The 13,889-nt window shown below is 40.2% G+C and overlaps 1 protein-coding gene and 1 long non-coding RNA gene across 2 annotated transcripts in view; one reads left to right on the top strand and one right to left on the bottom strand.

Annotated features, from left to right (window-relative positions):
• The window catches only part of ELP4 (elongator acetyltransferase complex subunit 4), a 277,760-nt gene extending 267,307 nt beyond the window's left edge, over positions 1–10,453 (top strand). The window contains exons 10-11 of the mRNA XM_035328538.1: positions 3,063–3,179; positions 10,125–10,453. Of these exons, the coding sequence (XP_035184429.1) occupies positions 3,063–3,179; positions 10,125–10,139 (132 nt within the window). The 3' untranslated portion in view covers positions 10,140–10,453. The remainder of the gene's footprint in view (positions 1–3,062; positions 3,180–10,124) is intronic.
• The window catches only part of LOC118168272, a 73,634-nt gene that overhangs the window by 48,907 nt on the left and 10,838 nt on the right, over positions 1–13,889 (bottom strand). The window lies entirely within an intron of this gene.

Below are 13,889 nucleotides of genomic sequence, written 5' to 3'. Positions count from 1 at the left end.
TACACTAACATTAGCATTTTACTTCCTCATAAATCTGCACCAAACATTCAGGCGCAAGATAGAAAGCCCTGTAAAACAATGATATATTCTCTGCTTGCAAGACTTGCCTAGTGGCCCATTCATTTCTACCGCTGTTCTTCAAACATTACTTTCTTCGCTCATGCCCCCTCATTTAAAATCCATTTTAATTTAAAGATGTTCGATGCAGTCCTAGTGGTACATTTACTCATCCTGGTTATACATCATGGAGCAGGGAAAAGAAAATTGTTTAATCTAGAGATACGGTTCACTGTGGTCACCACTGAACAGTGGAGTAATTACCAGATCAGCTCCGCTAAAAATGCACTCAGGGTGTTCTGTGACCTATCATCTTCTAATCTGCATAGTGAAGTATAGCTTCATAACTATAAATTGCTGACTTAATTAAAACCAGGACCTTTCTGTCATTTAATTACAGGGAGAAAGGTTATTGCTTAAATGCAATTTTCCAAATGTGATTTCTTAACAGTTATTAACTGCTTCACCATCATTTATTGTTTCAGATTTTTCAATTTGAAAATAGTCCCTGTGACAGAAGTAATGACTTCATGAAAAACTCAATCTAGATGGAGCTGAGCAGACCCATTTGTTTCTCGTAAGTGGAGCAGACAGAAAACTTGAAAATGTCACAGGAGGATCCTGTGATTGCTCCACTTTACAGGAGTAATTAAAAACCAAGAGGTTGTATTAAAGGTGAAGAGAAGAGGTTTATGACAATTTTGAGGTTTTTCCCCCTTACCAAAATATTGTGCTTGCATTTTCAGCTCTACTCAAAGAGGTACAGATCAATAATTGTTGATTTACCCCAGTCCAATACACAATATCAGTACCCATACACTAAAAAGAGCCAGTTAGAAGCTTCTAGGTTTTCTGTTAATCTGCCAATAATGGCCTGCATTTGAAGAAAAATAAGTTCCATATATTTTCCCTCTGCATGTAAACCTTTTCACTTCTAATAGCTGTTGTTTCTGTAAAGTGCAGAAGTGTATTTTAACTTAAATTTGAACAGCAGCTCATGGTCTAAAACAGACTTTCTCATCCAAGAATGGACTCGATTCTACCAAACCACTTTTGCACAAGTCTGAGTCCAGTAAGAGAATAACCAGCATCAAGAACTCCCCTGCAAAGTACCGCATGAAACACTACTTGAAGGACAAACCTGGCCATTATAATTCGGAAGAACAGCTGAAGTGCCTGAAAGGACTCTTGCAGGGCACTGCAAATCCAATGCAAGGCCAAAAAAAAAAAAAAAAAAAAAAAAAAGGGGGGGTGGGGAAGAAAGCATATGCTTATTGTTGCCAGGACAACAATTTTTTGCTCCCAATAAGAACATTTTCAATCCGATTTTTCCTTGCATCCCATTCTGTGCAATTAACAGTCCTTCCAAAGTGTGTGTGAATGTTACAAGCAAGAGGTTTTGCAGACCAAGGGAAGCTTTGTTGTCCAAGAATTACACACACAGATAAAATGTTTTCTACCAGGCACTCACATATTTCTTTGGCCTTGTAGCAAGGCTCCTGCATTTACATAAAGCTTCACCTCCATCACTGATTGGGGCATTAATGCATCTGAGTAGATAGTACTGACCATGGAAGGCTGCACTAGATACCCATCTATTTTAAACAGCTTTGTGTTCCTGTAAGGACATCATAGTCTTCAGTTCATCAGTCCTCCAACACCCTACTAGTGAGGGGAGATCTGCCAACCCCTAGTCATTGGTGGGGAGCAGGAGGAGAGAGTCATCATCACTATGGCCTTGGTCCTCCAGATCCTGGGTCAGAGTTCTGAGCCTCTTTTTTCCTCAGGAAACAAGTCACAAGGATTCATTTTATGACCACTTTTCTTGTAGTATTCAGCGGCATATGAACTAATTGTGAGAGTTTGAAACTTAGGGGAAACTATTAGCTTGTTCAGCAGTTAAACTCTGCAGAGCAGTTTTCTGCAGATATTCACTGTACGCATGCTGCTGGCTGCACCACGTAAGCCATGTGGCAATGTCTCCTCTCCCTGCAGTAACAGCTGAGTATTGCCCATTCAGAATTTGTTCTGGATTTACGATTAACATAACACCCAAAATATTTTCAAACCATGTGTTACATCTGTTCCAAATTGTGTTACTAAACGGAACACAATTTTTCTACTTTTATACATATATATGTTATTGTGAGGACAATCATGTTTTCGGTTAGTCACCCAACATATGTGGTGCTGATTTTGTTCCTTGACTGGTAGGCTTGCATAACTTAGCAATGGAATCAAAACTGTAAACAGACAACATATGTGCGTGTACGATGTGCAGTTTGCTTTCAGCTAATGATCAAGCACTCTGGGTTTCAGTTTGCCCTTGGCAAATATCTGTACTAGCATAGCTTGAATCCTTATATATTTACACTCAGTGCTGGCAGGGGAGTGGCAGTGTGGCACAGGAAAGAGCACAAGGGAACATGAATTATCTATTTTAGGACTCTCTGGGGATGGCCTCTGCTAGAATAAAAACTACAGAGAAGGAAAAGGCAAGAAAGAGAGACAAATGGAAGAGCTTAGAGGAAAATGGGAAAGATAAAATGCAGCCACTGTAGATGAAGAATTTGGAAAGGGATGGTGGGTAACAGCCACGTTCCCTGGAATGAAAATGCTTCAGCTCTGAGCCGACAGCACTAGGCATAGACGGTCTTTACAAGGACTCAAAATCTGCAGTACCCTGTCAGGCCAAAGCAACAATTTAGTGATATATATTGTGGTTACCTGTTTATTTAGAAACCAGTGCTATTGCCAGGTTCCTGGAATTATATCATAGGTGTAAAAAATTAAATGATTTTTGTGACCTTTTCACTACCCTGAAGAAAACCTCCTTTCTTGTTGAGAATGAAGTGCAGAATTATCTCTCGCAGAAAACAATGCACCTCTCATCCCCATATAAAATGAAGCTAGAAATTACCCTAGTGATGTGCACTGGAGGACTCTTGTAACAATTTTCCAGTCTCAGTTCTACACTCGGAATGCTTCTGTTTCATTCCTCAAAGCCTGTAGCTGCTCTGCAGACCGAGGAAGGAAAGCCAGTGCCTGATACTGCAGACTTCCTCCTGAATCATGACCAGTGGAAGTTGCAGAAGAGCCTCTTGCTACAACAACTATGCCAGGTGTGTTTTCATAAAGCCCTTATATTTGCATAGGACCCACAGAGAACAGTCATTCTCTAAAAGAGCCTAAAGTGCACTTGTAGACTATCGACTTGTAGCCTATAGTTAGTGTTTGTCTCCAACCCTTCTCAAATACTTCTCTAGTTTGGATGCCATTGTAGATGGGACTAATCTGGCAGTCAGAGACCAATCTCCTAAAAGCAGAGGACAGGTCCCCTCTGCAGAAGAGAGAATCTTCCAGACTTTTATCGCTCTTCCCCCAGTTTAACTGAAATTCATAAAGAAGTGAATTTAATAATTCCAGGTAGCACTTTCCATTTCGCATTGCAGCCAGTGAGATTCCCAAAGCAACAGGACAGCTACCACAGTTCAAGGACTAGAGAAAGTACACTGAGAACAGGAACGGTTATTTTACAAATATTCGAGGACTAAATTCAAGTGAACCCTCTGTCATCAAAGCCACTTCTCAACATCTAACACATTCTCGTAGGTTTCAGTGAAGTAAATACTATTTTAGTGAATCCCAAAATACTAACAGATGCCCATAGGTCAGTTAAATTCATCCTTTAACCTTGGATATGCTGGGACCAGTTACCTGCTCTGAAGCACAGTTCATGTGCTCACCCATTCAGAAACATGCAATGCTGTTTCACAAACAGAATTGGCTTGATCATGTGAAACAAGACCTGCTTTCAGTGGGGTCTGTCCAAGTATGTGCTTACAAATCTGCATGGCGCGCTGTCTTAGGAGCTTTACATGTTTCCCTACAAATTACAAAAACACATACTCTGAGAGAAGCAACACATGGATTGCAAACTACACAATTATACCAGGGCATAATGGCCATGCAGGTGAATAGCCTGAAAATACAGAATGTGCCTTTTTTTTTGTAATTCCCTATAGTTTGTTCATTTGATTAATTGAGCCCATTCAATTTCCATTTAAGAAGTCTGTAGCTCTAGCTATTTTTGTCTGTGAGACTCAGCTCAGAGATTTCAGAAGCTTAACATTCTAGCTGCATGTCACTGCCACCATTGTCTCTTGTCACAATTCTAATTCTATGTTCTGATAATAAAATTTCATTAGTGTCTGCACATCCTTTGCCTTACCTTTGAAGTACTGTCTTGTGCTGAAACGATTAGCAGTACTGTACGTCATATCACTTGACTGTTTGACAGCCATTGTGAGTGAGCTAAACGGAGAGAAATTAAAATTTCTGACAATTTCCATTACATCTAAATTGCTGAGAAATTAAGGGATATTTACTTTTACAAATATTAAAGGTTGTTTAAAATGTAAACTGACTTCATTTTATTAGTAGATTTCACAATGTGCTAATTCAAAATGACTACATGGCCTTATGTGAATAAATTACCAACTCATTTTCCAAAAGCGAAGGACATTTCCTCCAGGCTGCTTTTTGACTGTTTGTGTCAGTAGATAAAGAAAACAAAAAAACTTATGAATATTTCAGAACAGAAGATATTCCTTGGTGTCTGTATTCCTTGTTTCATTTCAACAGAATTATGAGGTTTATTCCTGTATGATATGTTTTTTTAACAACTTGAAATAAAGCACACCATGAAGCACTGACATATCATCTGATGATAGTTTGTCTTGGAAGAGGTCCTGCTTGATATATATGCCCTGACCCTTGCTATCCAGACAATCACAGCCTACATGTTCAGTCATACAATGATTCAGACTCATAGTAAATCTAGTTTTTCTACTCCCTTTTGCCTCTGTACTCTGCTTCAAAAGAATGTACGTGCATATGCACATATGAGGATTTTTGCAAAGTAGTAGCTTTGTTTGCTCTAAATAATATGGCCTTTCCCCCTGAAATCTCCAGCTAGCTTTCCAGGCCTTGCTGTAGGCCACCAAGTTGGACTGCCTATGCCGTGTCTTCAGGTCACAAGACCGTAGGTTTGTATGTTTGGTTTCATAGTTTCTTTCATGATTTGGTGTTTCCTCAATACAAAGTGGCCCCTATCATTGCAGCCTGAAAAAAACTTCAAACACTTGAGCAAAAGAGATCATAAGAAGCTTAGCACACCTGCATGGTGTGCTTAGCACACCCATTTCAGACACAAATATATTGCTGATCTCTGGTTTGTTTTTTAACTACCCAGAGCTGCAACTCTGCTCTTCAGCTGACTTAAAAACCGAATGAGGACAGCTGCATACAGTTTTTTAGGTTACAGGTTGGGAATGAGTGCTGTTAACAGGCAGGACTTTCTGCATCTCAACTGAAGTATTACTGGGAGACCAGACTCCACTATACATTTTGGATTGCAGATAAGAAAATCTGGTCGTGTCTCCTCTACTCTAAAACCTTTCCTTGCATTCCCCCAGACCCTCTTCCACACTAGCTTTCTTTCCAGACTCCTGAATCTTCAGTCCATCATTTATTAGGTTTTCTATCTTGAATTCTTACCGAGGTTTTCTCAGTGTCTAATCAAAGCTTTCTTCACAAACCTTTTTTAAAGGTTTCTGCACAAGGCCCAAAGACAAACACAGCTCCTAAATGTCTTAATTCTTTGCCTTGTAGGTACCTCTTTTATAGACTTCATTGTAGGCAGCATTCACATGATCATTCTAGGATGAAACCCCGAATGGCTGTTCATAGTGTGCTGGCATGTTGAATGCAGCTTATTCCATGAAGTCTGGCACCCATAAAATGGGTATAATAGTTACCTACCACATAGGATGTTGTAAGGCTTAATTTATTACAGCTGTAAAGCGTTTGAGACCCTTAGAAGAAGGGTGTTACGAAAACATAAAGCGCTATTGCCATAAAACATTTGTCTGGCTGAAAGCTCTCTTATAACAGTGGTCTGCTTGAAAAACAAAGAGGGATGTAGGGAATCAGAGTGTCTTACCAGGCATTTTCCGTTAAGAAAAAAAAAAAAAAAAAGTACTGCTTTAATTTATTTGGTGTCAGCATACATATTCTAAAACTCTAGGTGATGAAGAAGGAGGAAAAGTAGAGAGCATGTCTATTGCATAAAGCATCTGTGAATAAAAGATTACCAGGACATGGAAAAGCATACAAGCTATTTCTCATTGTCAGCTAAGCACATTTACCGGGAGAAACAGATATGCAAATACAGAACTTTAAAACTTTAAGTCCTTCAGATTAAGGCTAATCATTATGAATAATGCAAACTGAGTGAGAAATGCTGAGAGAAGATGTGGAAAAGGAGAAAGATTACAATACTCTTGATGACTTGTTTGTGGGGAAGTGTTTTGTTTGGTTCAGATTTTTGAGAAGCAAGGATCACAGCAGGAAATGCAACCATGTTCATGGCTGCCACCAAAGCTCAGTGTATTTGAAATTCTTTTTTACATGCGTTGCTGAATCAGGACTCTAGCACATGAAATATACTTTGATGTTGACAGTGGTTCAAGTCTTTTCCTTAAAGTCAAAACCTTTTTTTTTTTTTTTTTTTTTGCTTTGATGCACCATCAAGCTCATGCACATTCTTTGTCAAAATATATCAATATAATAGGATTATAATAAATAGTTCTTTTAACAGTTCATTTAGGTTTCCAAAATGATGAGGTTTGCAAAATGCAAAGAAAAATCACATAGATTTTTTTAAGCAAACAAACTATAACAACCCCTGAATTAATACCACCACTGAAAGAAAATTAAATCTAAGATAAGTTTATGTGATCTAAAAGCTTTGGGGCAGCACACTGCAATATGCTAAAGACAGACTTATAACCACAAGCTACATTTAGGACTCAAATCACATACTATTGCCACATTTCAAATGTTCTTCTACTCCTTAAAATAGATATGTACTTACCAGCTGCTGACAAATGGCCAGTCTGAAAAGGGGTAAGGAAAGATAAGATTTTTTCTTGTTTGTATTTGATTTTCTTTTGCATTCTATGTCATATCCAGCTTCTACTCACATGCTACTGAGTCAAAAATAGAGCTATTCCATTTGAAATGTTGATGCATGGTATTTTTGACCTGCCCAGAAGACAACACAGCATGTGACAGCACACATTTCTTATAAGATTTTCACTGAGTTCACTAGAAATCCCCGTATAGGTGCTCATAACTTGGGCTCTACATTTAGATTCCAGGAATCAGGGGTTATAAGTCTCAAGACGACCTTTGAGATCCTGGGCTGCCCTCCAGCAAAACAAGCACCAAAATACTCCTCCAGCAAATTGTTAAGATTCAGAAGAGCATCTCAACTTCCAGGAATATACTTAGATCAAACTTCCAAACCTCTTCCAACAATATAAAAAGAGAAATAAAACTGGCAGGTGCATCTTTTGTAATGTCCTGTAACATAAACATCATCAGTCACTTAATTGAAGTGATTGGAAGTCAAGAAGATAATCTAAATATATATGGCTGTTCTATGAAGTCTGCTACATTGTAGCTGGATTCCCAAAAAGTTTGATATGCAGCCTGTAATAACATCTAAATCCAAATAGCACAAAAGGAGCTTTACTTGAAATGTATAACTGCAAGGATAGCTTAGGTGACATCAGGTCACACTACGTTGACCAGCTAGCTGCACAGTAACTTGTCCGTGCTTGTGTTTTCCCTTCCAGCGATAAGGTGTTGCCTACCCCTTGTCACCAGTTTTACAGTGTCATTTCTGTGTTTGCTTCATGTAGACTGAGGCAGAAGTCTAACAAAATCCCACTCTGATTTACTTTAGTCTTGGAAATTTCTGTCTTAACAGAATGGTCTCACTGATTGCATAGTAGTAAATGGAAGATTGTCACTTGTTTTTAAAGTGCTTGCTTTTTACAGCGAAGAGCATGAAGTGCACCAGCAACATTAACCTTCCGGAAACACACAATATTTAAATTACACTGCTCAGAGCACAGTAATTGAGCCAAACAGACGTAAGTTCATATCCACTGAGCTTTCAACGTGGCAAATGCTGCCATCAATCCTTCTGAAGTGCCCTAAGGATGGTTCATATGCCCAGAACGTTGTGTATTTTTTGCCAGCTCTAGTAGTGAATTTAATAAACTGATCACTCCCTTACAAACTTTAACTCACCCATGTACTCGGGGCATGTTCAGAGTGCTGGCTGACTCAGATCTTTCTTATACGCTCAGTAATATCCTGAGTAAGGGAAAAGCACCTCTGTATAATTTCTTTGCCCTGTTCTTGAGTGAATAGCACACTGACAGGAGCCTGTGCAAAGACAAGATCACACATCTGTTAAACTGCTATAAAAACTCTAAATAATTTATGAAGGTATGTCACTTTTTCACAAGTGTTTTAAAAAATTATTAATCGATCACTCTGGAGTCCCCTGTTTGTTATGACCTGTACCTAATGTCAGAAACAAAACTTTTCATGGACTGTTAGGATGCTTACAGCCTTCTGAGGTCCAGATTCCTGTTCATCAGTCTTTACTTCATTATTTGGAAACAGACCCATTATTTGCAGACAGAGACCCATTATTTACAAACGGAGACCCATTGCTAAAGACGACTCATTTGCTAACAGAATTCCTCAAGAAAAATATACATTCGTTCCTGTTTTAACTTCCAAAACATCTGAATCTACTTTGCAGTCACATATGAATATTACAGACACCAGAACACGTAGTTGCCACACAGATGTCATCACCAGATGTCTCAGCCTGGGTGCTGCTGGATTCCAGGATAAATGAGTACTAATATTCCTAGAAAGGGAAGGACTGTCATGTCTGTACAGTAAAGCAAGGGCACATCCTTACTTGTTACATGCCACTGCAATGACTCTCACATCAGTGGTACCTACAAGGTTGTTTTATGCTAAAGAAAACAAGGCAAATTCCAGCTCTTTCATTTCTTGCAGAGAAACATAATATATATCTAAAATATCTATGGTGATATTTCAAAAGGAATCAAGAAATGCAGCAGCTACGTTGTCGTCTCCTTTACTTTGTACATCATGCATTGTGTTTCTGGAATCACTGCAATTTTTGACAGTCATGACATTTTAAGTTCTTGTAGGGCAAGGTGTAACCTCTACAGAGAGCAAGCACATGGTATATGAACCACTGTCATGCCTCCCTCATCTTCAAAGCAAGACATACTCACCCCTTCTGAGAATATCAAAAGTGCTGTGCTCTCCCTGCTGGGTTACACAGGCACAAAACAGATGAGGCAGAGACAGAAGCGAACACATTTACTCATCAAAGAAATCGAAACAGCCTCTTAAAAATTAAGGTCTAAACTATCTTTTGAGGGAAACTGTCTTATACTTCTGAATAAAATAAGCATCTTATCTATCCGTTAATAATCTGTCGTTAAGCATTTTTGGTTTTATTAGCTTTTAAAATCTTGCTTCACTGACTAACTCAACTCTCAATATGCAGGAAATGAGCAGATGCTCAACACTGTATACTAGCTGTCCTATTGGTCTATCAATATGATATACAAAGGCTTAATAACTTTTTAAAAAAGTTTTATAAACCCATGTGTAGAACACATGCTGTGTCACAAAGAGTTTCACAGTATCAATTAAAGCCAATTTTTACAGCTTTTTGAGCTCAGAATATATCCCAGAAGCAATGTCCATTTCATACCAAAACTTGAATTCTGTTTACTTTAGTAACATATTAAATTAACTATCCTGAGCCTCCACATTACCCCAAACTAAACAACATCTTTTCACTCCACTCCTATCTGTATGTATCATATCCTATAAGCAGGTGTAACAACAGACACATTCATGCACTCTCAACTTCACATTTCTAAAGGATGAGCCTAAAGAACCCTCACAAATATAGCATTTGGAATCTCATCCTAGACACAATTTTTGCTGTTTTGAGTCCCTCTCTAATCCCAAATTCAATGTGAAGTGTCACACTATAGGCTAGCACGCTGTTCTAAAATCAGGTGCTTTAGAAGGTGATGACTATTGTAACCACATTTTTTTGTTTGTTTGTTTGTGTTTTTTTTTCCTAGGGGAAGAAAAACTGATGGGCTAGATCCTGATTCAGCAACAATATATGCTCATGTTGACCGAAATAGGATTATTTGTGAAAACAGGAATGAGCTGAAGTATCTGGCAGAATTTGTCCCTAGAAGATACAAATCATATAAAGGAAAGAAAGCCTTTAGACTTGAAAGTCTTCCTCTTCTCTGTAAGTACCCTGATTTCACATGAATTCTCCTGTGTAAATAAATCTTATTCCTGATTATTGTACTCATCCCATACTTGTAAAAGCCATGGTTCATTTTTTTTTTTTAAAAAAAAAAAAGTCTCTTAATACATCATTTAGCAGCCTATCCTTTTTACAAGTATTGGTCAATAAAAAAGTCTCATACGGATTTTCTTTCATATTTTAGGCTGTTAATGGTGTTCTCAATTCTAAAGGGAAAAAAACCAGACAAACAGCTATATAAAGTCACTCAGATTACTTTAAAAACATCTCAGAACCCTAATTACACCTTCACCTTTGTACCTTTTTCTCATTCAGATTCACAGAGAGCTCTTGAAATCAAATGCTATTAAAAGCAAGAGATCCTGATTATTATTATCAAGCACTTACACCGTGTGTAAATTTACACAGTGCTTTACAAGCGGAGATAAGATATACTTCCTACCCCAAAGAGCTTAGAATCAACATAAGATATGACAAACATAAGGACCACAAAGAATGTGGTTTAAGGGGCAGAGTGCAAGGACAGCAGTGTGTGGTAAAAGATCAGCTGATCTAAAGTAATCCGCATAATCAGGCTGCGTTAAAGGACAAAGCCGCTTCTTTCCTATCCAACAGCAGGTGGGGCTACTGCAGTACCAACCTTGGCTAGGGGATGGATGCGACCTGCATCGGCGCTTCAGCCTTACAGGGGCCTCAGATATGGGAAACTGGCATTTCAGGCTCAGAAGTGAAAAAGTCTCAAATGGAAAACCCCAATACACATGGCGTGGTTTTCCAGTGACTTAGTTCTCACTCCTGTTGGCCTCTGCAGGGCTTACTGAAGCTCCAGAATGCTTTTATGCATGTGACTAAACTACAGATTCTAAAAGATCCAGGCCATGGACTCCTCCCAAAGTTGAATCACCTCTTCAGAGGCAAAGCTCCACTGGTTTCTGATATAAAGTCAGCCCACAACAGCTGAGGGGAACACCTGAATGACTCTTGTGGGGAACATATACTGCAGATCAAAACTAGCTATGTATAATACAAGGGTCAGCTTCACATGCAGTTTGTTCACATTAACTTATCCAAGTTAACAGTGTGTAGAAATGGTGTTCAAAAGTCACCCTTCTCAGATCTGGATGCAAGAAAAAGTCTTGAAGAAAAGCTCTTAGCCTAAAGAGTGAAATTATTTTTGAGTCCAAAGGTCCGATTCTGTGGGACTGAGCGGGAAGCTGAGCACTTTTTCAGGAGAGGGAATGGGCACAGAAAGGTGGCATTGGGTTTAGCATCCCAAAAAAATGCCTACGAGGATTATAGATACAAGTTGTAGACTCCACCAAGCAGGCACAGTTCAGTGAGAGGTACTGGGGCTGCAGAGCCACCCGTGTTCTCCTAGGTGTTCAGCTCAGCTCTGCGGACCTTCATCTGTCTGACAGCTTACATAAGCCATGCCACAGGGTAAAATACAAGAGCCCCAGGGATCAGCCTGTGACAGGCAACATCCGTATATCATTGTTTTGGGGGTTGAGGCCCAGTTTTCATGCTCTATTTCTACTACTTCTGAGTCAGCGGCACGTTGTTCTGCAGCATGACACAGTCTCAGTCAGTGCTTGCTTTTTCAGTCAGGCATGATGGGAGGATATTAACAGAACTAGTCATCATTTTTCTGGCAAGAGCTCATACTTCCAGCACTAGAGTGGAAATATCATTTTACCCCTATTCCTCCACTGCTATACCAGCCATAACGTTGCCCTGTGCAGGAGCCACTCTTCTTTTTGTTTTCCTCACTTTCCATCTCTAGTTTCTGGGCATTGATTCCCCCGTGTGCTGAGCACATGTCTGGATGAATATTTACACTGCTGTCACTGTTTTCCATTAGCTAAAACAGGTACATCCCATCCACGGCTGCCTGGAACTCAGGACAAGCTGCGAAACCCACCCAAGAAGCAGAATAAACCCTGTGGCAGCTAGCTTGCTCATTGCTAAGTAACCATTGACTCTCTGCACAATGGTTAACAGCTAGCTCAGACTATCCCTGCAAGCAGCGGTTGCTGCAGCGTCAACATACCTTGAGATATGTACACAAGGTCTCCAGAGACTTTATAACTTGGTTGCTAGCCAGTGCTGCTGCATCCTCACTGCTACTATTACTTCTGCCAGTTAAATTAAGACAGGCCAACATGCTACAATCACACCTTCATTTTGCTGAGCAGACCTATGGAGATAAAGACAGTCTCCAATCAAAAGAGAGTCCCTGATCACAGTGAGGGACAAATGCATAAAAGACAGGCCAAACTGTAATTTTTCTAGCGAACATAATAATTCCACTCTTTGAAGAGCAGCACGCAGAACCAGAAGATGCTAAACCAAGCACAGGGCTGCCCATGACTCAGACACCACTGAGGGAGTTTCTAACAAATGCACAGCATGAGGCCCAGGTTCTTTTCCAGCCAGCCAGAGCAGGACAGCAAGGGAGTATGGGGAAGAGGAACAATAAGGGGGCTTGGTGGCAAGGTAAGGACTCTAGTGACTGTTTTTCTAGTGAGTAACAGTACTTTATTATTTATTTTTTTTTGGGGGGTGGTCCTTTGGGAACCAAGGAGTTGGTCTCGATGGTCCTTGTGGGTCCCTTCCAACTCAGATATTTTATGATTCTATGATACCTTTCCATCACCTCTGGGATGCCCCTTTGTGTAGGGCCACACATGGCTCCCTGATGACTACAGTGTCTGGGCTGTGAGACACAGCAGGGTTTCCCACTCACGCAGGAAGCAATGAGGAGGTGGAAGCACAAGGGACAGTCAAATGAAGAAACAAGCAGTTGGAGTCACCTTCCGAGGCAAAACAGGCAAAAAAGGCCCTGCTCTTTACCCAGCAATTTTTGCACTCCCTGTAAAATGCCTTGCTCCAGCAGAGACACCCCACAGGGAAAGGAGGAACAAGTTGCTGTCTGAATGATGGTAAGTGCTGGAGGCAGAGCCTCAGATTTGCATACACCCTCCTCTGGCTGGTCACCACCAGGCCACAGTCATGATTACTTCTGCTGTATTGGCAATGTGGACAGCACGGCTTTCCTCTACTCTAAGCCCACACCACAGGCATACTTACATGGCTGGCATCACGACCTAAACCAACTGGCTAGCTCTGCTTAGCCCTGAGGTCTGAGAGTAAGGCTCACAGCATCTGAAGTGAGGTGCCTGTATGGGTCATACGTTCCAAGGAGTCTCCCTGGAAGACAAACTTTCCAGTGCTACAGTACAGCAAATGTGCCCCCTTCCAACGCATGCCTTTTTTCCCACTGACCTCTATTACACTAGCACTGAAAAGAAGCCTTTGAAATCAAAGGGCCTGATTCTGCCCGTTTTTATACCAGGCCAATTTCTTCAGCAGGCTTAGTCAAAGCAGTGACTGTGTGGAAATTACTCTGATGTCGAGTGCTAAAATGCAATAATGTACCACTTCAGAACACGCATAGAAATGACTACTGTGCTGGTTATTTTGTACTAAAAGCAGTAACCTAATCATCGGAGTGCAGCTGAACAGCCTGTTTGCACCCTCAGCACAGCCCAGCAGCTCTTACATG

Source organism: Oxyura jamaicensis, chromosome 5, assembly GCF_011077185.1.
Source record: "Oxyura jamaicensis isolate SHBP4307 breed ruddy duck chromosome 5, BPBGC_Ojam_1.0, whole genome shotgun sequence".
Classification (NCBI taxonomy): Eukaryota; Metazoa; Chordata; class Aves; order Anseriformes; family Anatidae; genus Oxyura; species Oxyura jamaicensis.
Note: the sequence above shows the minus strand (reverse complement) of the source record. Positions and strands in the feature narration are given on the sequence as shown.